The following is a 25,640-nucleotide window of genomic DNA, read 5'->3' as shown; positions in this document are numbered from 1 at the left end:
CGGCAATCGGTAAACATCACTATAGATCGGCGGGCCTGGGGACTATATGGGGACTGTACCAAAATATTTACTTATGTTGACATTTTTCTGTAAGATGGTTCTCTACTCACAAAGTAGCCTAAATACAGCAAATAATGGCCAAATCAGTTGAAAATCGTGGCCAAGAACACGGTCATAGCTGAAATCAGGGATACATTCATGTGAGGGTTATACCAAAACGTAGCCCAACCAATATTCTCTTGGGGGTGGGTTACACATTCAATAGAATACAACATTTTCTTTTCTGACCACACATTAGATGTGAAAGTGGACTTGGGATACTCCAATTCCTATGTGGCAATTATCTGTATGATGATTCCCTACCCCAGGGTAGCATAAATACAATTTTTTTTGTTTGTTTAAATGTCTGCGCATCTTCCAACTGAAGCACGATGTAGGCCCTGGAGTTGAAAGGTAGATGTCAGTTACCACCGTATTTCGCACTTATTTCATTTTTTTGGTGAAAAATTGTATATAGTGAAAAATTATTCCTTATTTTGTTCACAAAAAATCCACTGAATTCAATATGTATTACAAATTGAAAAAAATTGACAAAAGAAGAATAACAAATTGAAAAAATCTTTAACTTGTTCGCTGATTTTTTACAGCAACTGTTTAAAGATCCTTACAAAGTTTGTCAATAGAATGTACTTTTATTTTAAAATTCAATTCCATTGGAATTTTTTTTTCGATATTTTCCCGTTTTGAGAATTGTTGCAATGAGATCTCTTTTTTCGTGTTTCTTTTTAACGATTTTGAAAAAGTAATTTCCTTTTAACTTTGGTGTGACCGCATTAAATTATTTCGGTATCATCTATTCCGTTTCGCCACCACATAATTCGGTACTACACTTCCATGTAACCCGTTATCAATTTCAGTTCTCAAGAAATCAAGTCAATTAAATAAATTGGTATTAATATTCGAATTCAAAAATAAAATATAAAAAAACACTACAAATGTACATTAGAAAAAAGTAAGTCAAAATGGAAAAAATCATGCAAAATAAAACATTACTATTGTACATTTCAAAAGTCAAAATGAAAATGTTAACATATCACATTTTTACGCGATTTTTTTGGATATTATCCTTTTCGGGTAAGAGACAATTCCGAATTTGTATGAATCATTAAAATCAGTTCAGCGGTTCTTAAGTTATAAGCGTAGTAACTAACACAACTTTCATTTATATATATAGATAAACTCCGAAATGTCAAACTGGGACTCATTCAGTAGAAATTTGTGGCAAAAACATAAAATAAATAAAGAAAGTAACACGGGAAAAATATGGACTTTATCGGTTTTTCAACGCACAATTTAAATGACAAAGAATTAATTTTACGGTAATGGATGTAAAAAAGTAATTAGTAACTATAACTATTCTGAAATCTTTCTGCCCTCCGATGGTAGATGAACATCTATTACAATTTTTACCATGAATATTTATTTCTATTTAGAAATTACTATGGAAGCATTACTTATTATAAGAATTGTGACTTATAGTCAGATCTGTAATTTATTTTGCATCAATACTAAAAATTAAGCTGAGCCCATATATTGGGCCATTAAAAACAGTTCATATAATAATTTCATAGCAAATGCCAAGCGTGTCGGAAACTGCAATCTTTTGGAGTTGAAAGGCATTTCTGTTGCAATTAGTGAATTCGAGGTAGCAACATACTTTCCAGTAATAATCATAGCCTCAATTAAATGTTTGTGTAGTTTTTATACTCTCCACCATAGTATGGAGGTTTGTCATTCCGTTTGTAACACCTAGAAATATACATTTTTACGACTTTAGAACGGATTTGATATGAAATTGGGCAATCTAATACATAGAAGCTGGATATTAATCTGGATCGATTTTCATATATATACACTATATTAATTAATATCCAGCTCCTATGTATTAGATTGCCCAATTTCATATCAAATCCGTTCTAAAGTCGTAAAACGCACGCAATTTCAATTATTGATCACACAAATTTCCAATATAAACTTCTTTCCCCGATAGTAATTTATATGCATAGCAGCGTACAGGGTGAGATGAAAAAACTGCTACCAACTTAAGACTGCGGTCATAAGGGACAGCTCAGTATATTGTTTATAAGATTACAAAAGCATTTTGGTGGGAATTTTCCAGAAGAAAAGTTAAAAGTTAGAGCACTCGAGCATTTAAATGTGATAAATCTTTTGTGTCTCGTACCATCGCTCGTTACCGTGATATTGATAGCGTAGCACGATTCCATTCGGCAAACATTAAAAAATGAAATAAAGCCATTGAAATTCCAAAAAGTACAAGAACTTACACCGCAACAGAAATAAAATAGACTCGAAACAGCTAAAGAGTTGCTTGGCTTAGCCGAAAGTGGTAAACTGCTTTTCCGACGAGAAAACATTCGTTCTCCAGCAGTTTGGAAATAAACAAAATGATCGTGTTTACTTGCCAAAGAGGTCAGCTGAATATGTGCACCTTCGTTTGGCCACCAAAACTCAAGCGCCGGCCATGGTGATGGTGTGGTCCGCCATAATAGCTGATGGTCGCTCTCGCTCGTATTAATCGACCGTGGCATCAGAATAAGTGCGCAATATTATCGCGAAAATATTATGGAGTGTGTATTAAAACCTTGGGCAAGCAAACATTTTGGCGCAGACCTTGGACATTCCAACAGGACTCGGCACCATCGCACTCGGCACGCGCCACCCAAGAATGGTTACAAAACTTGTTTTGGTTACAAAATGAGGTTCCTCACTTTATTTACAGTGCACAATGGCCACCAAAATCTCCGGATACCAATCCGTTGGACTATTGTGTGTGAAGTACTTTGGAAAGCAAGGTTGGCACTAAAAAAGACCAAAATACCGCAGAGCAACATTCGGGCAGCATATGACGGTTTCATGGCCGTTTGAAGGCCATAATTCTACCAAAGGTGACCAATTCGAACAAATCTAAACTTATTCTAAAATTTGATGCTATTTCCGACATTTTTTGCTTTCATTCAATAAAATTGAAAAGACAAGTAAGCAAAGGCTACAAACGCGCGGGGCCGACCACGTGATATCCTACAACACTACAATATGTTAGAAGCCACCTTATGCCCAAATCCATTTTAGAAGATTTCGCTTTTGAAATTATGTCACGGAACACTGCCCAGATATTACCCTTAGCATTTCGACCAGGGTTATTTGCCCAATATTTACCCACTCAGTCGCGTTGTTAGTTGTTGTGATCCATTTTATAGCTAAATATAATCCAATGGCCATCCAAAATACTGTAATTTTTCCCTGTACTTAACTCTCTTCTCAGGCGTGTCGATTAGCTTCAATTGTGTGATCTGTTTTTGGTTCATTTGAACCGCTAAATATTTTACGATCATCTTCAAAAGCAAGAAGCACAAAAGTAGTGGTCCATTCTACCAGCTGTCCTAAACTCTAACTTCATGCGAGATTTCGTGTCCTTCGGTTTCTCTTTGTGATCTTTATAACGACTTCAAAATCAGTTTTTTAGTTGGTCCATTTAACCCCTTAATATATTGCGGACATCATTAAAAACAATAGGCCTAGCCCTTCTGACCCTAACCCTACCCTTGTGAAAATTTTCGTGAGAATCGGACGATAAATGCAATCTGTCTATAATAACTCCAAACTGTATTGTAAGGTGAAGAAATATTACAAAATATAAACTTCAATATTATAATTCAAATTGAAAAATCGCAAATAAGTCAAATTGAAAAAATATGAAAATGTAAAAATGTCAAATACTACTACAAAATCTATATTAACATCATTATTGGCAGGGTACAATGATATCAAGGTAGGGCTATGATACCATATGATTTTAATTGTTTTATTTTCTTGGCCTAATATGTCATCTTTTTTTGTTTATGAATGTGTTTTCTTTACAATAACAAAAAAATTGTTCAGAAAACATTCAAATTCGGGTGTTTCCAAATGTTCATTTCAACGCATGCATCGACAAAATCTAGAGTTTTTGTAGCGAAATAATCCTTGAGAGATATATAGAACATGGTTTTGAAAAAACGTGTTGACCTTTCATTCAGTTATTGCGGTTTTCAATTATTGGCATCTTTTTATGTGATTTTTTAGATTTTATTATTTTATGTCAAAAGGGCATTCTGAATTGACAAAATTTGTAAAAATCGGTCCAGCCATTCTGGAGATATAAGCATTCTGGCTAACATCCCCTTCCTTTGTATATATATATATATATATATATATATATATATATATATATATATATATATATATATATATATATATATATATATATATATATATATTTCGCTATGTATATATCTGATATATTTACTATCGGCATCTACGTAACGGTCAGAATTGACCTGTTTGCTTATTTCTGATTTCGCCGGGATTAAAAATTGTTGCGGTTTAATGAAAAATTTAAAAATTCAACACAAATGTTATGGTCTATTTCATCCACTAAATATTACCCGATGACCATCAAAATTGGAAGGTATCTGTCCAGCCCTAATTTCTAGCCCCATGCTAACTTCCACTGACTGCAAAATCTGGCAATTTTTCAGTTTTTGGTCCATTTCAACCCCTAAATATTATGCGATCATCTCCAAAGGCAATAAGCTTCCATTCTGGCCCTAGCCCCACCTCCATTCTAAATTTCGTGAAGATCGGGCCATAATTGCGACCTGTAGGGTGATTACAAATTAGCATGGACAGACGGACATACATAGCTAGATCGAGTCAGCCGCGAGATAGGAAGATCCATATATGCTTTCCTATATCTGTGGTACTTTTCTGTTCTGTTAATTTATCTGTGAGTCCAACAGATATCAACATTAAAATTTGATAGAAAGAGAGAAATTGCCAGCTCACAGTTAAATCAACCAAACAGTATGTTGAGTTTATGAATCACACATATATCATATATATATATATATATATATATATAATCATATATATATATATATATATATATATATATATATATATATATATATATATATATATATATATATATATATATATATATATATATATATCTATAAAAGAGGAAAATGTTTGTTTGTTTGTTTGTTTGTAATTTATGGACTCGAAAACCGCTGTACAGATTTTCCTGAAAATTTGCATGTATACTGCAACATCGCCTGAAAATAACATAGGCTATATAAATTTTTGAAATTCCACTTAGAACTGGAGTTATAGCATCAGAATCGGAGGTACCTCCCAAAAATTTAGATTTTGTATGCACATATCTATAGATCGATTACAGATACAGTCTCCAAATTTGGAATGCGTAACGCAATTTGGAACAAAAATAAATTTACCAAATTATATTGAAATCGCTTCAGATTTGGATATAGCTTCCATATATATTTTCGGCCGATTTAAAGCATTTGATGCACCAAACACGCTATGTATTCCAAATGTCAATGAAATTTGAAATGTGTGATGGATTTTATCTATAAAATTGATTTCCCAAATTATATTGAAATCGGTTCAGATTTGGATATAGCTTCCATATATACTTTCGACCGATTTCGTTCATTTGATGCCTCAAACACGATATGAATGTTCGATTCCAATGAAATTTGGAATGTTTAACGGGATTTGATCCGAAAATAAATGTATCAAATTTCATGTATTTGGTGCACCAAACACGATATATATGTCCAATTTTAATGAAATTTGAAATAAGTAACGAAATTGGGAGCAAAAATGAATTTGTCAAATTATACTAAAATCGGTTCAGATTTGGATATAGCTCCCATATATATTTTCCACCGATTTCACATATTTGATGCACCCAAAGCGAGAGAGACGAAATCTGGCACCAGAAAAAAATTGCCAAATTATATTGAAATCGGTTGAGGTTTGGGTATAGCTAACATATATATTTCGGCCGACTTCATACATGTTATGTACCAAACACGATTTATATGACTTATATGAAATATATGATTTATATGAAATTCAGAATATGTGGCGGAATTTGGTTACAATAATAAATGTGATAAATTAATTGGAAATTAGTTAAGATTTGGATATAGCTCCCATATATATATTCTCGGTCGATTTCACATATTTGACGCACCAATTTCAATGAAATATGAAAGTTGTGGCGGAATTTGGTGTAAAAGTAATTTTTTAAAATTATATTTAAATCGGATCAGATTGGGATATGATTTTAATAAGAACCATTGACCCACAACGCCTTAGGCTAACACTAAAAAACAACACAACAGTTAATTTGAAATACGCTTATTACGGCGAAGTATGTTGCTACCTCGAATTTACTAATCGCTATAGAAATGCCACTCAACTTCAAAAAATTTCCTGCACGCTTGGTATTTGCTATGAAATAAATAAATCCGAAGGACAAACCCTTCGTGTATGCATGTCATGTTACTGCGTTTCAAATGGTTTTGTTTATTAACGCATTAAAGTAGTGCAATATTTTTTTTTAATTTTTAAATTTGTTTTTTTTTTTTTTATTCAACATATATTCGTAAATAAAATTTTGAATGCATATAAAATCAAAAGGGGTAGCGAAGCGCACCGGGTTCAGCTAGTATACATATATATCTCAAGAATGGCTGTACGGATTTTTACAAATTTTGTCAATTCAGAATGCCCTCTTGACATGAAAGTATAAAATCTAAAAAATGGCATAAAAAGATACCAATAATGATGTTAATAATGATTTTGTAGGATTTTGTGACATATTTTTATTTTTTCATATTTTTTTATCGCATGCAATTTTTTCATTTTGATTTATAATATTGAATTTTGAATATTTTGTAATATTTTTTCACCTTACAACACAGGTTTGGGTTATTATATACAGATTGCAAATATTGACCGATCCTCACGAAGGGGTTAGGCTCAGAAGGGCTGGTCTATTGTTTTCAAAGATGTCCGCACTATATTAGGGGTTGAAATGGACCAACAAAATATGTTCCTGATTTTGCAGCCGTTATAAAGGTTACAAATAGACACCAAAGGACGAAATCCCGCAAGAAGTTAGAGTTTAGGACAGCGGGTAGAATGGACTACTAAGTTGTGTGAAAAAATAGCAACATTACATACAAATTTGGAGATACAGAGGGGCCTCTTCCTTTTGGAGATGATCGCATTTAACAAAAACTATCAGCACGGCAGAGTGCGTAAATATTGGGCAAATGTCCCTGGTCAAAATGCTAAGGATAATATCTGGACAGTGCTTCGTGACATGATTTCAAAAGCGAAATATTCCAAAATGGATTTGGAAATATGGGGCTTCTAACATATTGTAGTGTTGTAGGGTATCACATGGTGGGCCCCGCACGACTATAGCCTTTGCTTACTTGTTTGTTATATTTTTCACTTTACACACAGGATGGGGCTTTTATATACAAATTGCAATTATGGCCCGATCCTCACGAAAATTTTCTCAAGGGTAGGGTTAGGATCAGAAGGGCTAGGCCTATTATTTTTAAAGATGTCCGCAATATATTTAGGGGTTGAAATGGACCAACAACTAAAAAGTTAAAGAGTTCACAAATAGAAACCAAACTACACGAAGTGTCGCATGAAGTTAGAGTTTAGGACAGCGAGTAGGATTGACCACTACTTTTGTGTGAAAAAATACCAGCATTACTTACAGGCTATATCCGAAATACACAAAAGGCAAACTTCTGGCTTTTTTATGCTGATTTCGTTAACAATTATAGCCAAATATCGTAGACAAGTAAATCATATAGATGAGTCTTAATTTGGAGATACGGAGGGGTCTCTTGCTTTTGGAAGGTGATTGCAAAATTTTTAGCGGTTCAAATGAACCAAAAACAGAAAAAAATTTCTGATCACAAAATTGAAGCCAATCGACACGACAGGGAAGAATTCTAGCATCTCGCTAGAATCTCAAAATATTACAGTCATGTAAAAAGTCAAAAAAGTGCAGAACGGTGGCACGGCTAGAGCCAGATCTCTGGACGCAACTAAGTTGGTTAATAAATGTTAATTGGCAATTAGTATTTCCAGTATATTGGAAACATTCTTTCGGAGAACTGTCCATATAGGCCCAAGTTTTGACACCGTCCGCATAAAACAATATCCCCCTATATTCGAATAATTTTTGCCACTTTTTCCAGCGTATGTTTTTGAAGTTGTTGCTGCAAATTTGTAATAACTGACGTATACCATCAATGATCATTGATAATGATGAAGTTAAGATTATAAAATATATATCTTTGTCCGATTTTAATTTTATTGTACGCTATATTTGTAATATAATCCCAAATTAGATGGACTTTAGCACATACAACCGAATTCGACCTAGAAGCAAATATGTCAAATTTAAAAAATAGGTTCATATATAGCTATAGCTCGCACATCTATGTTTCATCCGCTTTGGTAATTAAGTCATCCACAGCTATAAAATGCAAAATTGAGATTCCTTAAATTCGCTCTGAGAGTACTGCTTTGGCCACAAAGTACGGAGACGAAAAACTAGTAAAAAGGTAAAAATTAGATGGCCAAATTATTAAAAAGTTGTGAATGAGAACACCGTATTTGTGTTCTCTTGATTTTGTCTAAAAGTCGTAGTTCTATATTGCAGGCTTTGGAACTCGACTATATTTAGATTCTTGTGATTTAATTTAATTTTTTTATTTTAAGTCTTTTATCGGTAAACAATAAAATTATTTGTTATGCAAAACACTGGTGCCTCCTATTTTCGTGATACTGTAAGAACTGATGCTAATGTTGATGTCCTCCATGGACACTTGGCAGGGGAAAATTATACTTGCTTTCCAAACGTATGCATGGAAATTAATATTCTAGCATCATTTGCATACAGAAAAAGCTCTACGTCACAAAAAAGAGTAAAATACTAGTGGCTACGATTCACACACACACATACAAACATAATGTGTCTGGAAACGATGGCATTCATTTGCACTCATTCGAAAAATAAAACAGTTCCAGCTACTGACCAAATCAGGTTATGCGCGGTGGTCAGACTTCCACGGCACATTTACGAATACATATTCATGAAAAGGATACATCCAAAAGAAACAAACAAGCACACAGAAAGAGACACAAAAGATAATGTTTAATGACATCCATACACACCTCATTGAGTACATAATGGTCCCGTTCCGGAAAATTCTTAAAGCGAAATGCATTGGTATAATAGGATCCTTAAAATCACCATGCATACTAAAGTAAGTGTCCGGCGTCCAGATGCTGTCGTGATGATGCAATGCATTCAGAAAGTCGTAGTGCGACTTGTTGCCATACTGCAGACGAGGATCCACCCAGAACTGATTCAGGAGAAACTCCACTTCGTATTTCTGCAGAAAGAGAGAACGGAACAGTGTTAATCTCTAATTAATTTAAATTTAAACACAAGACAAGTAAGTGAGAAATTACCAGACTACTTTCATCCGGGGAAGCCAAACTAAGCAGCAGCACGGTCACATTAACATTCAGTGTACCTAGAGGCAGTATTTGGGGGGAAAGAGAGGGAGAAAAAGAAAATAAATATTTTTTAATTAATTGAAAATCAGTACGGCCAGTAGCTAAAAGGCACATTAAATTAAGTAGAAGGATAAATAAAAGTCCAAAACAAGAGAGTGACATGAAAGACAACAACGCAAGCGGGATAGAAATGTAGATAAAAAAGGGAAATATAAAAATATAGCGAAACACAGATTAATGCTGTGGATGGCCACGAACACGAAAATAAAATTCAACATAAAATTGATACCGAAAATAAAATAATGAGGAATAAATCACAACTAAATAACGAGAGAAATTACGAGGGTTACGATTTATATATCGAGATTTGGACGACATTGAAGATAAATGACTATCGAAAAAATTCGCATCAGGACTGTGGAGTCACATTTGAGAAAGGGAATAATTCATCAACTTTTTTTCGGTAAATATTTTTCTCACAATTTTAATCGTCTCTAAGATTTTATGCTTCTTAGGAGGTGGAAAAGATTAATACGACTTTAATATATTCCATGGCTCTCACAAAAACTTTTCATTTTTTTCTCCTGCGCACTTTCCTAAACGCATAATAAACCAATGATAAACTTAATATACGTTCAAATAAATGCTTAAGGTAGTTTATTCCATTGATACAGATATTTAGTCTCCAAGTCGTTTCGGTGTGTGGTCAGCAATTGGATTGGTATCTTGTGTTTCTCGTACCATAGCTCGTTACCGTGACACTGACTTCAAAGAAGTGGGCGGAAAAAGCAGCAAGATTAGCAGAAATGGTTCGAAAAGTAAAGAAGCGACTTGATCGAAACCCGCGTCGCAGTGGCCGAAAAATGGCTCGCGAGCTGAACATATCGCAATATTCCATTCGGCAAATATTGAAAAATGAGTTCCAAAAAGTGCAAGAACTTACACCACATCAGAAAGGAAATAGACTCAAAAGAGCTAGAAAGTTGCTTCGCTTGAAGGAAAGTGGGAAACAGCCGAATTTGGTTTTCTCCGATGAGAAAACATTCGTTGTAAAGCAGTTTGTAAACAAAAAAAATGATCGTGTTTACTTGCCAAAGAGGTCAGCTGAAAATGTGCACCTTCGTTTGGCCACCAGAACTCAAGCGCAGGCCATGATGATGGTGTGGGCCTCCATAACAGCCGATGATCGCTCCCCGCTCGCACTAGTCGACCCTGGTATCAGAATAAATGCCGAATACTATCGCGAACATTTTCGGGAAGATGTATTAAAGCCTTGGACACGCAAACATTTTGGCCGCAGACCTTGGACATTCCAACAGGATTCAGCACCATCGCACCCAGAGTGCGCCACCCATCACTGGTTACAAAATGAGGTTTCTCGCTTCATTTTCAACGCACAATGGCCACCAAAATCTCCGGATACCAATCCGTTGGACTATTGTGTCTGGAGTATTTTGAAAAGCAAGGTTGGCACTAAAAAATGCCGAAGTGTCGATCGTCGATAGCAAGCGGGAACGGGTCAAAATACGGCAGAGCAACATTCGAGCAGCGTGTGATGGTTTCATTGGCCGTTTGAAGGCCATAAGTCATGTCAAAGGAGACCAATTCCAATAAATCTAATTTTATTCTAAAATTTGATGCTATTTCCGACATTTTTTGCTTTCATTCAATAAATGTCAAAAAATGTCAAAATTATGGAGGTTGATTTGTTTCAGTTTTTTTATCTCACCCTGTATATTCAGATAAAGAATATTTCGTAAATTTCAATTGCCTTCTGCATTGCTATTTTATAGCTAGTTCAAAGTCACTTAAGAAATAATTATATTCAAAATATGGAGATAGAAATGTCCTCGATTTTGGCGTCAAAACCTGATTGGACATTGTAACCAAAATTCTATAGCTCTTAGGTTTCTTTTGGAAATATAAATAGCAACCCTCGCAAATAAATTATCTATATATATAAATGTAAGTTGTGTTAGTTACTACGCTTATAACTCAAGAACCGCTGATCTGATTTTAACGATTCATACAAATTCTGAATTGTCTCTTTTCCGAAAAGGATAATATTCAAAAAAATCGCGTAAAAATGTGATATATTAACATTTTCATTTTGACTTCTGAAATGTACAATCGTAATGTTTTATTTTGTATGTTTTTTTTTCTATTTTGACTTACTTTTTTCGAATGTACATTTGTAGTGTTTTTTTTATAATATTTTTTTTTTTTTTTTTTTGATTCGAATATTAATACCAATTTATTTTGACTCGATTTCTTGAGAACTGAAATAGAAGCCGGGTTACATTGAAGTGCAGTACCAAATTATGTGGTGGCGAAACGAAATAGATGTTATCGAAATAATTTAACGCGGTCACACCAAATTTAAGTCAAAATTTCTAAAAATCTTGAAAAAAGAGATCTCATTGCAAAAATTCTCAAATCGGGGAAAAAATTACATAAGGTATAACTAAAGAACGGCTTGACTGTATGAATTGTCAATGGAATGGTATCCAATAAAAATATTAATAAAAAATTTATTTTTGGTGTGATTTTTTTCAATTTGACATACTATATTGAAGTGAACATTTTTTATTGCCTTGAAATCTGAATGAATAATATTTAAAATAAAATGAGTGGCAATAATCCGCCCAATGAGAACTCAAAATGCAATTCATTGGAACTGCAGTCAGTGAAATACCGAATATAAAGGGTGCAAAATGGTAGAGCGAATTGGACATTTTGGAAAAAAGAAAGAAATAGTTCCTAAACTTTCAAGATGTCTTAAATCGCTTTTGCAGGTCATGATATATGACCCCCGGATAAGGGTACAACCCTATTTCAAGTATTGTTTACATTTTAACCACATTTTTCTCACACTCATTTTAATTTGATAAGAAACCATCCTAGCAAAATATGATCATGTTTTGGTATAACCATCATATAATTTAAGCCATGTTCGGGGTCTTCGACATTTTTTTCATCTTTAGGCCTTTATTTGGCATCTTTGTTTCTAAGGGTGTAAAAAACCTCTTCTCATAATATTTTCAATTTTCGGAGTAGAGTCCATCTTGGTCTTGACCACATTCATCAATTGATTTGGCTAAAAAATTGTATTTAGGCAACTCTGGGGTAGAGAATCGTCCCTCAGATAATTGTCCACATAGGCATTTATTCGAGTATAGTTCTCACATTAGTGTACCCACAAATCCGCTTTCCTAACCAATGTTTGGTCAGAAAAGAAAATTTGATATACTATTGAATTTGAAACTCCCAAGAGAATATTGGTTGGGAACGTAGATGTGGGATTAACATCTACATGCCATAAACTCCGAAATATCAAATTGTGGCAGAAACATGAAAAAATCACGAATATTAATTTTTTTGTTCGTTATTGAATTATACTATGATGAAAAATATGGACTTTATGGGTTCTCCAACTCACAATTTATATGACAAAAATAAATTAATTAATATTTCACGGTAATGGATGTATTTTGAAATCATTCCGCCCTCAATTATGAGGTGGACAAAACTAAATACCACGCAGCACGGTATTCTTAACATTGGAAATTAAATACCAAAAATTTAGCTGAGTTTTCACATGGGGCTATTATAGAAGTTCTATATCATACAGGTTTTTAACACTCAATTATAGCCTTAGGCTGAAAAATAAGATCAGGCTATTCAAAATATCTAAAACCGACGGTAGATTATTATCTATTATAATTTTTCCCATGAATGTTTATTTCTATTTAGAAATTACTATGGAGTTATTTTACTTATAATAAAAATTTTGCCGCTTTCATAATTCTATAATGCTTAAAAAATATGCATTAAAGACTAAAAGTAAGGGCCGGCAACGCGGACCGGGCCAGCTAGTACATCATAAATAAAGAAACTAAAATTTAGTGAATTAACTTTATTAAACGTTTGGAAAAATTCTATCTGTAATGTCCTGATGCTTTTTTTAATTTGTGAGGACATTTTCCTACAGACATTTGCCATTTCTAAGTCAATTGTTGTACGTATTGATATTTTTCAAGAGTGGAATAATTTTTCATTGGCTGTGCTTACGTCATTGTGTGAATTAATTATTTGTACAGAAAAATAATTAAATTATATTTTATTTACAATAGGCGATAAGTACTTCATTATTTTCTTTCACATTTTAAATATGTGTGTATGTTTTTTTAGAATTGGATAGATAACATAAAAGAAGGATAAATATGATAATGTCAAACGAACCGCGCTTATGTGGCCTCCTTGAATTTTGTTCAGTAGCCATGTCAGGTGATGACAATCCACAGCAAAAGTCTTCATCTGGAAAAAGGGAGTATTTTGAATATCTGGAGCAAATTGACGGATTGAAAAAGCATAACAAACATCTCAACATAGGTGCTGTTCATGGATTCAGTTTTTGTTTTCCACACATGTTTAATTAATTTTCGATTTTAATTGTGACCTTTTGAAAAAATCATTGAAATGCTTGCTACAACTGAAACATTTAAAACATTGAACATATTTGTGATATACATGAATTGGACATCTTTTATGGTTCATATTAAAAAAATCTTCTTCAGAATTCTAAAATTTGGAGACAATTGTATTAGATGTTTGGACAGTGTAAGCTAGATTTCGGTTTTCACAACCATTATGAAATTTAAGGTATAATCATCATTAATTACTTAAATATTGTATTATTTATTCCAAATTATTAAACGCACCAAAATTTGATCTTGATTTTTTAGGTAAATTTTTAGTGCGCAGAAATATTGTACCTATTGTGCTGTAAATCCGATTTCTTAGCTTCACTTTAATGGTCAGAAGTGACCTTTGTGACTTTGAGATTTGGCTGGGATTAAAAATATTCGCGGTTTAGTGGACATTTTCGTATTTTCTTACGTAAAATTTAGGGTCTTTTTTACCCGCTAAATATTGTCCGATGGCCGCCCAAATTGCTTAGTCCAAAACTCAAACTCCATACAAATTATCACGTCGGTTGGGTTATAATTGTGGTCTATAGAGCAACTGCAAAATCAGGAACATTTTCTACTTTTTGGCCCATTTCAACCCCTAAATATTTTGCGATCATCTCCAAAAACAATAGGCTTTTATTCCGACCCATTTTCAATTTTTGTGAGGATCGGGCCAAAATTGTAACCTGTAGCTTGATTACAAATTAATACATAGTGTTGTACGGTATAAATACGAAAATTTCCACTAAACCGCGAATATTTTTAATAGCGGCGAAATCACAAATACGCTAATGAGCCCCTTCTGACCTTTACAGTGTTGCTGATAGCGAAGATATCGGAAATTGCCATATAGGTACAATATATATGTTCAAGAAATAAATGTTAGTTTTTCCGCTTATAAGTCAAGAACCGCTGGACTGATTTGGATAATTCTCACCAATTCGGAATGGCTTCTTTCCAGAAAAAGATAAAATCTTAGAAAATCGCACAAAAAATTTGCCTACAAATAGTGAACATTTTTTTTTTAAAATTTTATCGCATGCGATTTTTTCATATTTGACTTACAATTTTGATTTGTACATTTTTTAATAATTTTTTACCCCTACAACACTATGTGTAGACGGTGTTATATTCAGGTCGCAATTATCGTTAGGTTCACAGTAGAAGCCTATTATTTTGAAGATGTATATTTAGTGTTTCAAATATACAAAAAATTATTTTTTTCCAGATTTTGCAGTTGCTCTACGGGTCATATTTAAGAACCAAACTAGAGAATTTTGCACCTTTCCTGCCTTTCCAAATATACCATTAAATCCGAATACGAAAAAAAATAACAGTTTAATTCAGCAATTGCTGTCCAATTGTCTCCAAATTGTTAAAAACCATATTTAAACTATCCTAAATTTCATCCAAATTTCCGGAAAAATACGAAAGAAATCCCCTTGTGCTTTAGTTTTCCATCTTCAAATTAGACTTGCAACACGAGTGCAAACGCAATTTCGATTTCGATGCACATTTAATTTGTACGTGTACATAAATTTCAATTCAATTAAGTTGTTGGTTTGTTGTTTCTGTTGTCGTCTTCAGTTTTATGGTTCGTGATGTTGTTGTAGTTAGTAGCAATTATTACTATTGAATGCGCTGCAAGTCTATCCGGACAATTTATTTTAATGCAACCATCAGCCATTATGTTTTACCCAATTGTCTGTGCCTTTGGTTGGCAATAAAATAAAGTGGCAGTGGCACAGTCTCGAACCGCTCTATGCAGTGACAAGGATAAAGAAATCGAAATAGAAAAAATCAACAACAAATTTATAAATAAAACAAGGCAGCGCTGGATAAAGATCATAATACACTGGGCAACATATGTTCAAAAATGAAATTTTTTCGATACAGGACTAACTAGAAATACGATAGGACATTTCATTTGTAAAATATTTTATTTAAGAGCAAAATTCGAATTGTCTAACAAAAACATTTTATTTTTCGTATTACCTAAAATATGAAAATGTATATTTTGTCCAAAACTCTATAATTTCCCTTCTTCGAACTTGCCTCACATTCACTTCCGGTTCGTTCTGGGAAAGATTTTCATGTTGCCCAGTGTTATTAATTGACGCCAGCAGCTACTAGCATATAACAATTGTACTTATATTAAATATCGGAATCAAGCAAAAGCAACAAAAACAGGCATTTTTAGTTTAAATTATTATGTCTACAAACAACTACATCTACAGAAAGTACTTAACTAAATGACTTTCTCAAACCGTTTTTGCCACATTGTTACGGATTTGTGTTTAAGTTTGTGTCTGTATTAGTGTTTGTATATATATATATATATGTCTCTAAATATGTGTGTCGCTTGTTGTGTATGTGTGTCATTAAGTGGCACTAAGAATCGTTTGGTTGCCACTTTTCCATTGGCATTAACTTACCATGAACTGGCGGCAGTAATCGTTTGTCATAGCGTTTCTGTTCCAGAAGTAAATCCAGAATTTCCTTATCCGAACTCGATTCATCAAATCTGAAATTGAAGTTAAAAAAAAAATACAAGTATGGAACATAGTTTATATCTAAATTAATACCAAATCGGAGCGAAACACTAAAAATAAGCAAGAACGAATGTGAACGGCACAATGAGGTGATGAATGAAAAATAAAAAAAGAAAGGTTTGACTAGAAGTTTTTGAAAAATTACACGCGTTTACTTGAATTTTTATACATTATTTTTATTAGAAGATGACAATTTCTATACGAAAATAACCTAAAATAATCCGTATAGTGTCCATATAACGGTACATCCCGATATTCGATATTTTGTCCATTTAAGCTACATTTTCTAACGGATTTTTTTCTAATCGGTACTTAGAGATCGTAATAGATTGTACCTCCCGTGGCAAAATATTGTCCATATAGAACCGAGTTCTCGCATAGTCCCCATATGACGGCACGCCAACGAAATTGTTTCAAATTTGATTGTTGATGTTTACAATAAATACTAACCACTGTAGCAAACAATTGACTATATAGGATCCTGATTTCCTAAAGCCCCCACATAACGATTTTTGCCAACGCATCCGTTTAAAATTCGATATTTATTTTCTATAATGGATCCATGTGTTGTTAGGGAACACTGTCTGTCCACGTTTTTTCCATATTCCATATTCCATATATATCTTCGTCCGATTTGCCTTATATTGTAATATCATCATATCATATTTTTTATACCCTACAACTCCGTCCGTCCGTCTGTCCATATTAATTTGTAATCAAGCTACAGGTAGCAATTATGACCAGATCCTCACGAAATTGAAAATGGAGCTGGGGTTGGGGTCAGAATAGAACCCTATTGTTTTTGGAGATAATCGCACAATATTAAGGGGTCGAAATGGAGCAAAAACTGAAAAATTTCCTGATTTTGAAGTTGCTATATATGACACAATTATGAACCAATCGACGCGGAAATTTACATGGTGTTAGATTTTAAGGCAGGGCAGAAGCCTACCAATTTGGGTAAAAATAGACCCTAATTTTTATGAAAGAAAACAGGAAAATTTCCACTAAACCGCGAATTTTTTTAATCCCAGCCAGATCACGAATACATTGAAAAATCACTTCTGACCATTACAATGGTGCTAATATCCAAGAAATTGGACAATACAATATAAGTATATATGTAAAAGATTTGTTCTTATTTATTCTGCTTATAAGTCAAGAACCGCTGGGCCGATTTTCACAATTCCCATCAATTCGGAATGGTCTCTTGCCAAAAAAGGATGAAATCTAAGAAAATCGCAGAAAAATATACCAATAAAAAAGTGAATATCTTTTGTTCTATTTTTTCAATTTTTGTCATATTGTTTATCGCATGCGATTTTTTCAATTTTGAATTTTTTGGAATTGTAAATTTTCTAAATTTTTACACCTCACAACACTACTTTTTGTGGATATTATATGCATGGCGCAATTATCGTCCGATCCATACGAAATTTTGCATGGAGGTAGGGTTAGGGTCCGAATGAAAACATATTGTTCTTAAGATATGCATTTAATTTTGTAGTCGCTTTATAAGCCACCGTTGAAAACGAATCGACACGGACCTTATTTTTAACTTTATTTCAAAAACGAAATCTTCAAAAAGGGATTTGGACATAAGGGGACCTCGAATATATTGTAGTGTTGTGGGGTATCACATGGTCGGCCCCGCACGACTATAGTCTTTGCTTACTTGTTTAATAATGTAATAGAACACTTTATTTCCTGCCATCACATGTATATTATTTGCCTAATACGCCCCAATACCGAAAGTTCTACTCCAAATGACCCCAGTGGAAAATATTTACTTATACTAACAATAACAATAGTTTTAATTTTTAATTAGAATCTTAAATTACATTCATAAGGCCCTGAGTTGTTGCCAGATTCTAATTTTCTGCTGTTCGAGGTTTTGAAAATGCTTCAAAAACGTGCCATCGGCCCCATTTGATTAAATGTAAATGAGTCAATTTATTTTTATTTTTTTAAGAGTGTTGGGAAAAATTAATCAAATATATGAGTTTCGTTTTATATCTAATGATACAGCCTAGTTATATAATTAAAGTAATCGTCAGAGTAAATCTAAATGTCTAGTTTAGATTTGATTCTAAATCATCGTAGCTTATGTTTAGCATATTTTTTTTTTTGGATAATTAATGAGTGTAAGTGTGATGTAAAGCAAATTTTTGCAAGTGTTAATCGTGAAGACTAAACTATGAAACAAAAAATCACAGACAACGGATCATACTGTCGAACACAACCAACTTTTATATTAAATTATATTTCGAACATATATACCCACATTTTTACATTTATTAATGTATATTATTAATATAGCCGTTAAGTCAGACAAGTTAGATTCGTTGTCAAATGTTTACAAATAAATTTAAATTTATATTAGCAAGTTACATGCGTCTGTGTACAGCCAATCACAAAATGAAAAATAAATAATTTGTAGAAACTGAATTAAGTTCTGGAACCTGTGAAGTGCACTTACTTCGACCAATCGATGCCTTTACTGAAATTATAATGCAAAGAAAATAAATTATAATAGATGTTCAATTTTAAGTAGTGTATTAAAAATAAATTAAATGATAAGAAAATGAACACATTTTTAACATAATAGACAAAATTAAGATCAAAACAAAAGTTTTAATATTTTAGGATATATTGTAGTTGAGTGCTCCGGGAGATATTATCTTATGAACGACAGGGGAAAATATGCATATATTGTTTTTTCTTTTTCATATTAAATAAGGGAGTTGGAAAAATTATCCAATCGTTTAATACTGTGTTGATTCAAATTAGGTTGTAGTGGAAATAAGTGAATAGTTGTGTGCTTTCTTTTCGCTTTTCCTTTGTTTGCAGTTAATGTTTCATAACGTGTTAAACCATTTAGACATTAATTTTGAAATCTGTTTCAATGTTAATATGCTCCATCATATAATAGAGGGTATATTGTCATTTCATTTTCAATGCCTCGTAATATTCGTCGGAGATCCCAAAAGTTTTATATATATTCCTATTCAGAATAAAATTATAAGGCGATATAGCGATGTCCGTCTGTCTCCGTCCGTCTGTCTGTTGAAGTCATGAAAGAGCCCATATTGTTTAATCTAAGACTTTGAAAATTGCCACCAAAGTTAATATTTTTGCAGGCTGAATGAAATTGAAAATGGGCTATATTGGTAACACCCCCATATAATGGTACCTCCAGTTATTTTGGAGCTATACGAAAGTATGGACCTGTATTGCCAATTATCTGCAAAAAATGCCTTTTGTGCTCTCCAAGTACCAAATTTGAAACAACTATCACTGCATGAATGTTGCCTACATACTGGAAACACAAACTGCCAATTTAGAGGCGTGAAACGCCTTAAAGCTGCCGGTACAGTTATATGGGGACTATGTATATTTCGAGGTGTTACAAACGGAATGACAAACTGAATACACCCTCTATACAATAGTAGAGGGCATCAAAATGAAATGCATGTATAGCGGCGCCATAAAAGTTTGCATAACAAAGTAACGTGTTTTTTTTTAATTTTCGGATTAAGATTTCTTGAAATACTTGAATTTTTAAGGTAGATAGCGTAATTGGTAATTATACTGATATGAGGATTACTTTGGTCTTAATTTTAATTAGAGCCACCAACAGGAGTAAAAAGCCAAAATATTCTCCCTAAATTCTACTATAGATCTCGGAAACCATCATTTGTCTAAATCTGACCTTAACGCTTTCAATTCATGAATATTGAAAACACATTTTTGGGGATAAGGCCGTAACGTAAAATTTTCCTACAAAACCTCGTGTTAGGCGGGTGATGTCGAAGACCAAAATGTTCTTAATTAAAGTTTAAAAGTTGGACGGGGACAACTAAATGATGATATATGATATGATACAGTAGAGCCACCGGCCAAAAATAAAGGTTTATATTGGGAAATTATGTAATACCAACCATAATCATTTTTGAATGGGTATTATGGCTTAGAGCAGCTATATGAAATCGAAAGGAATTAATATATCCTACTCGAAATTCCTTCTGATTCCAAACTATAACCTCTCTTAAGATATTCGAATTCATTCACATATATTCCCAATATAAACGTTTATTGTTGTACCCGTCTTTTCACCTTTCTTTGCTGGCAATCTAAGCCAAAATCTCCCTAAATACTTCATGGCCATTGGAAAGAATTTTTAACCCCTCTCAACAACTTAAATCGAAGAAATATCTGTATATAAGAGCTTCCTTGAAAAATTAAATAAAATTTGTAAAAACTTCGACCAAAATAATTATTTTTTTGAGTTTTGCCTTATTAAGGCGGATTACATATGTTGGTGATTTTTTTAAATGTATGTATCTGAAATGTCAGGATTTCAAGGAATCTTAATCAGCAAATTTTAAGAAATGTGGAAAAGAGGGGGATCTTACCCCCATAATTTAGGATACTTATGTGTCATTGGCTGAGTTTTTCCTACAATTTTTTTTGTTGCAATTTGCCTATGTCTCATGCCTCAGTGATCTTAGTCATACAGAAAATGAATATAACTAAACTACTAAACTTTATGTGCAATTAAGAAGAAATGGATTCAACCTCTATATCTATTTGTAAGCAGATAAGAATCTTCAGCTATTTCCAATACAACCTAATGTACCAGCTATTCGGTTTGCCTTCTATGATGCGCTAGTGGGTGTCATGACGGAAATAACTTACATGGGATGCTTGTCCAAGGATGTGGCGTCCGACTTGGGTGTGGCAGCGGATGTGGTGGTAGTCAGGTAGCACAACACCAATATGATGCTGGCCGTGTAGGCGGTATAAAAGTTAATCGAATTGCGCAAAAAGTGGTAGTAATTGTGGCCAATGTAATTGAAGGCTGCGGTTTGAGTTGACGCCCTCGAGGCTGGTGAGGCGGCATGACAGTTGCTACAACTGCTTCGGCTGTTGGATGCGTTACTGCAGATGTTTGCAATGCTAACTTTGTTATTGTTGTTACTGCTGCCGCACTGTTGCTGGCGAGTACATTGCTGGTGGTGGTGGTGGTGATGAGGATGATATTTTGAGCTGATGGCATCATGAAGAGAGCGGGAGGAATTCGTTGAAGTGTAAGGGATGTGTTCGGGCTGTGATCCTTGTTTGCGCTGACAGTAGCCCCTATATGGCTCAGACTTATTATTGTTGTTGGTGTTGTTGTTAATGTGGTTGCTGTTCATGGAGCTACATTGCTCGAAAGCTGCGCAATGCTTCCGACATTGCTCGTCAGTGGTACGCATCAATGTTTCCACCATAGCTGCACAATTGCCAATTGCTTCAGTTAAGGAGTTCTTTAAATCGAGAGCATTCGATGTTAGGGCCACACTGGCATGAGACACAGTGTTTTGCCAACATTTTCCCTCCATCGAACTGCTGTTGTTGCACGAATCCAGTTGCTGGGACATGGAATCGGGGGTTCTGTCCAGGTATGCATATTTCTTGTCATGGCATTCATTGCGAAACGTGTTTTTGTGTTTCTGGCAGACGAAGGACGACACCAGACCGGGGCAAGGGCACTTGCAGTTGCAATTGTTGACGTTGTTGTTGCAACAATTGCAGCTGAGATAGTCAAAACAATATCTCGGCTGCGTGGCAATTTCGGACACAAACAAGCTCTGTTGACGACAGCAAATTCTATTGTGGCAGGCGAGTGGATAACAGCTGGGACACGACTCTGGAAGTGTTTCTCTTTCTTGAACCGGCAGAAAATTCGGCGAGCGACTTCTACAGTTGTTATTTATGTTTTCCTTGACTTCCAAACTGTAAAAGTTGGTCTTGCCTTTAAATTCGTCTCGACTATTGTTGTTGCTGCTACTATTGGTATCTTTAACGTTTGTTGCTGTTGTTGTTATTGTTGATGTGATATTGTTGTTGGTGGTGGTAGTCTTTTTGGCTTTAGCTGGTTTTTGTTGCAGTTGGCAGTCGTCGTTAGTTTTATCCTGTTTTGGGTTGTAGTGGTTGCAAATGCTGTTGTTCTTAGTGTTATAACTACTGCTGTTGTTGTTGTTCTTGTTGTTGTGAGTAATGCAATTATTATTGCCCGGAACAAGTGCTGTTGTTGATTCTCTTGCGTAAAAGTTTCGTGTTCTAAACGCTGGCTCCACTATCGTTGCTAGGCATGCAGTATCAAATGTTTCATTTATCCCACTAGTCTGTATGGCTGTTTCAAAGGAACAGCCCATGTTATTTTGCAATCTGAAAGAAAATAAATAAACAAAGAATGTAAAATCGAAAGCTGTACGGTTTAGATTCAAGTTTTAGACAAATTGTTAATTTGAAGTAATTATTTGACAGCTGAAAGGAATTGTTTTTGCGGTTATAGGGGAAAATGCGGATTTGATTGAAATGATTACGCAATCGTCCGTTAGCCAACAACAATATTTTGATATTAAGTTGCTTCGCGAATGAGAATGTAAAGGGTGAGACAAAAAACTGCAGCAAAGTCAAACGCCATCATTTTTATATCTTTTTTAAATTTTATTGAATGGAAGCAAAAAATTTCGGAAATAGCATCAAATTTTAGAATAAGTTTAGAACTGGTCACCTTTGGCGCGAATTATGGCCTTCAAAAATACTTCAGAAACAATAGTCCAACGGATTGGTATCTAGGGATTTTGGTGGCCATTGTGCGCTGTAAATTAAACGAGGAACCTCATTTCGTAACCATTGTTGGGTGGCGCGTGATGAGTGTGATGGTGCTGAATCCTGTTGGAATGTCCTAGGTCTGTGGCCAAAATGTCCCAAGGCTTAAATATAACCTCAACGGTCGATAAATACGAGCGGAGAGCAACCATCGGCTGTTATGGCGGTCCACACCAACACCATGGTCGGCGATTGAGTTCTCGTGGCCAAACGAAGGTGCACATTTTCAGCTGACCTCTTTGGCAAGTAAACATGATCATTTTGTTTGTTGACAAACTGCTGGACAACGAATGTTTTCTCATTTTGAGTCTATTTTCTTTCCGTTGCGTTATAAGTTCTTCCATTTTTTGAAATTTCAATGGCTTTACCCCGAGCTCATTTTTAAGTATTTGGCGAATGGAATATTGTGATATTTTCAGCTCACGAACCCGGCCACTGCGACGCGGGTTTCGATCAAGTCGCTTCTTTACTTTTCGAACCATTCCTGCTGATGTTGCTGTTTTCTTCCGTCCACTTCCTTGACATCGGGCTATGCTACCAGTATCACGTTAACGAGCGATGGTACGAGATACAAAAGATTTATTCACATTTAAATGTTGGAGTGCTCTAACGATAGCCACTTGTAGTTTTCAAGCCAAATATAAAGAAATCACACTGTCACGCTTGAATTCCATCACGAATAACTTTTTTCTGGAAAATTCTCACGCTTGTTAACAATATAATGAGTTGTTATTGGAATAATTTTAACAGCTTAACGGACGAGTGGCTTAGAAATGACAGCAGTCTGAAGTTGGTTGCAGTTTTTTCATCTCACCCTGTATATATTTTCTGGATATGAACTGTAATTTACACAAGCTTTTATTGACATAAATCCATAAATCTCCTATTGCTTATAGTTGACAAAAACACAATTTTACAAGGTAATAATAATTTTTTAAGGTAATTTCAATAAAAACGTCCAACCTAAAAAATTATTTTTTTCCTTGGAAATGTCCTCACAACTTTTGTCCTGTGGCAAAAATATTTATTGTCTGAAATTCCCGACTTTTATATACTAATATATAAAAGGGTAGTCAAATAACTGAGGATCAGTCTTGGTGTGTAGGCGTTTTATAAGGCGGCTACTGTAATAGTACTATACTTAAAAAATTGTACCATTTTGTATTATGTGAACGGATAGAGCTAAATACTTCAACATTGGTATGAGATTCAAGGTTGGAAAGTGAGTTTTATATATTATGATTTTGGAAACTCTAATAAATGACATTAAATTTGGAACAGTTTGGTTTAGGGTGGACAGGGGTTTGTAATAAATAAGTGGTTTTGGAAATGTGTACTACAAGTATACGAAAAGTACAAAATAATGCCATATTTGGTACAATTTGCTATATGGAAAACAGGTAATGCTTACAGTTTGAAAGTTGGTATTAGGGTTTCGGATATATGAACTATAATTGTACGACAAGTACTGAATGGTACAATATTTGGTATTGGGTGACAGAGATAAAATTTCCAAATTTGTTATTTAGATTACTTATGGTATCTGTATACGAAAAGTACGAAATGTCTTTAGGTATATAGTCTTTATTGGTATATGGTGGTGTTTTTGCCAATACGTATTATAACTGTTCGAAAAATACAAAGTGGTACTCAATTTGGTACTGGGGAAAGGTATTTGATATTGAGGTCACTGTTGGCTTCCAGGACATATAGAGACATCGAAATAGGTTTAGACAGAAAAATTGGATTTGGATCCATTGTGCAATTATTTTACTCCTCCTCGGAACTTTAAAATGAAAGATTTCGAAGACCTTTTGTTCTTCGTATTATTACTTCCGAAAAAAGAATAATATATAAAAAACTTGCAAGCCTGAACATTTAGTACGATATATTGAGTTTTGATTAAAAATTTTTGTCAAACGGTAACAAATTTTGCATTATAAGTACCAAAAAGGCGTAAGACGAATTATTGGAGCGAATAAAATATTTTAAGGTGGGCTTTTCGCTGACGAATCAGCGGACATTTGCTAGTAAAAAAGAAATTGTATCGTAGAGTAATTGATCTCGAGAACAATGCGGATCGAAGATTTTTAGCGTATTTTTGTCAATGGACGCATTCTTATATAAAAGTCGAAGAAGTTATTTTAAGGTTGCCATTACAGATTTGGCATATGAGATTACCCTGTTAATTATTTCATGGACATGTGTTTGTTGGAAATGGTAATACAAAGCTTTTTAAAATAAAATTTTTAATTCGTTCAATATGGAACAAATGCACTGAAAGGTTTCTTATTTTAATTTATCCTTCCTTAATTCCAAGATCAAACAAGTAAGTAATGGTGCGGGATAGACCATACAACTCCATAATACAATTTGAACCATTAGGTTCAAACTCATTTTGACCGTATTCGTTTTTGAAATAATGCAAAACAGTTCTGCATAACTGTTATCTTTGACTTTTGAC

At 34.0% G+C, this 25,640-nt stretch overlaps 1 protein-coding gene across 12 annotated transcripts in view; it reads right to left on the bottom strand.

Moving 5' to 3' along the window:
- Positions 1-25,640, bottom strand: part of LOC101891514 (uncharacterized) — a 222,485-nt gene that overhangs the window by 72,422 nt on the left and 124,423 nt on the right. For 7 of the 12 annotated variants that reach the window (XM_005178506.3, XM_020035086.2, XM_005178505.3 and 4 more), the window contains 6 exons: positions 21,215-22,729; positions 18,996-19,016; positions 16,400-16,488; positions 13,735-13,809; positions 9,445-9,509; positions 9,145-9,365 (listed from right to left, as the gene is read on the bottom strand). In XM_005178506.3, coding sequence (XP_005178563.1) covers positions 9,145-9,365; positions 9,445-9,509; positions 13,735-13,809; positions 16,400-16,488; positions 18,996-19,016; positions 21,215-22,716 — 1,973 coding nt within the window. In that variant the 5' untranslated portion in view covers positions 22,717-22,729. The remainder of the gene's footprint in view (positions 1-9,144; positions 9,366-9,444; positions 9,510-13,734; positions 13,810-16,399; positions 16,489-18,995; positions 19,017-21,214; positions 22,730-25,640) is intronic. The other 5 variants (XM_011292214.3, XM_005178510.3, XM_005178511.3 and 2 more) reach the window with 3 other exon arrangements.

The sequence above is a fragment of the Musca domestica genome, unplaced genomic scaffold, assembly GCF_030504385.1.
Source record: "Musca domestica strain aabys unplaced genomic scaffold, Musca_domestica.polishedcontigs.V.1.1 6, whole genome shotgun sequence".
NCBI classification, from domain to species: Eukaryota; Metazoa; Arthropoda; class Insecta; order Diptera; family Muscidae; genus Musca; species Musca domestica.
This window is presented reverse-complemented; position numbering and strand designations above follow the sequence as displayed.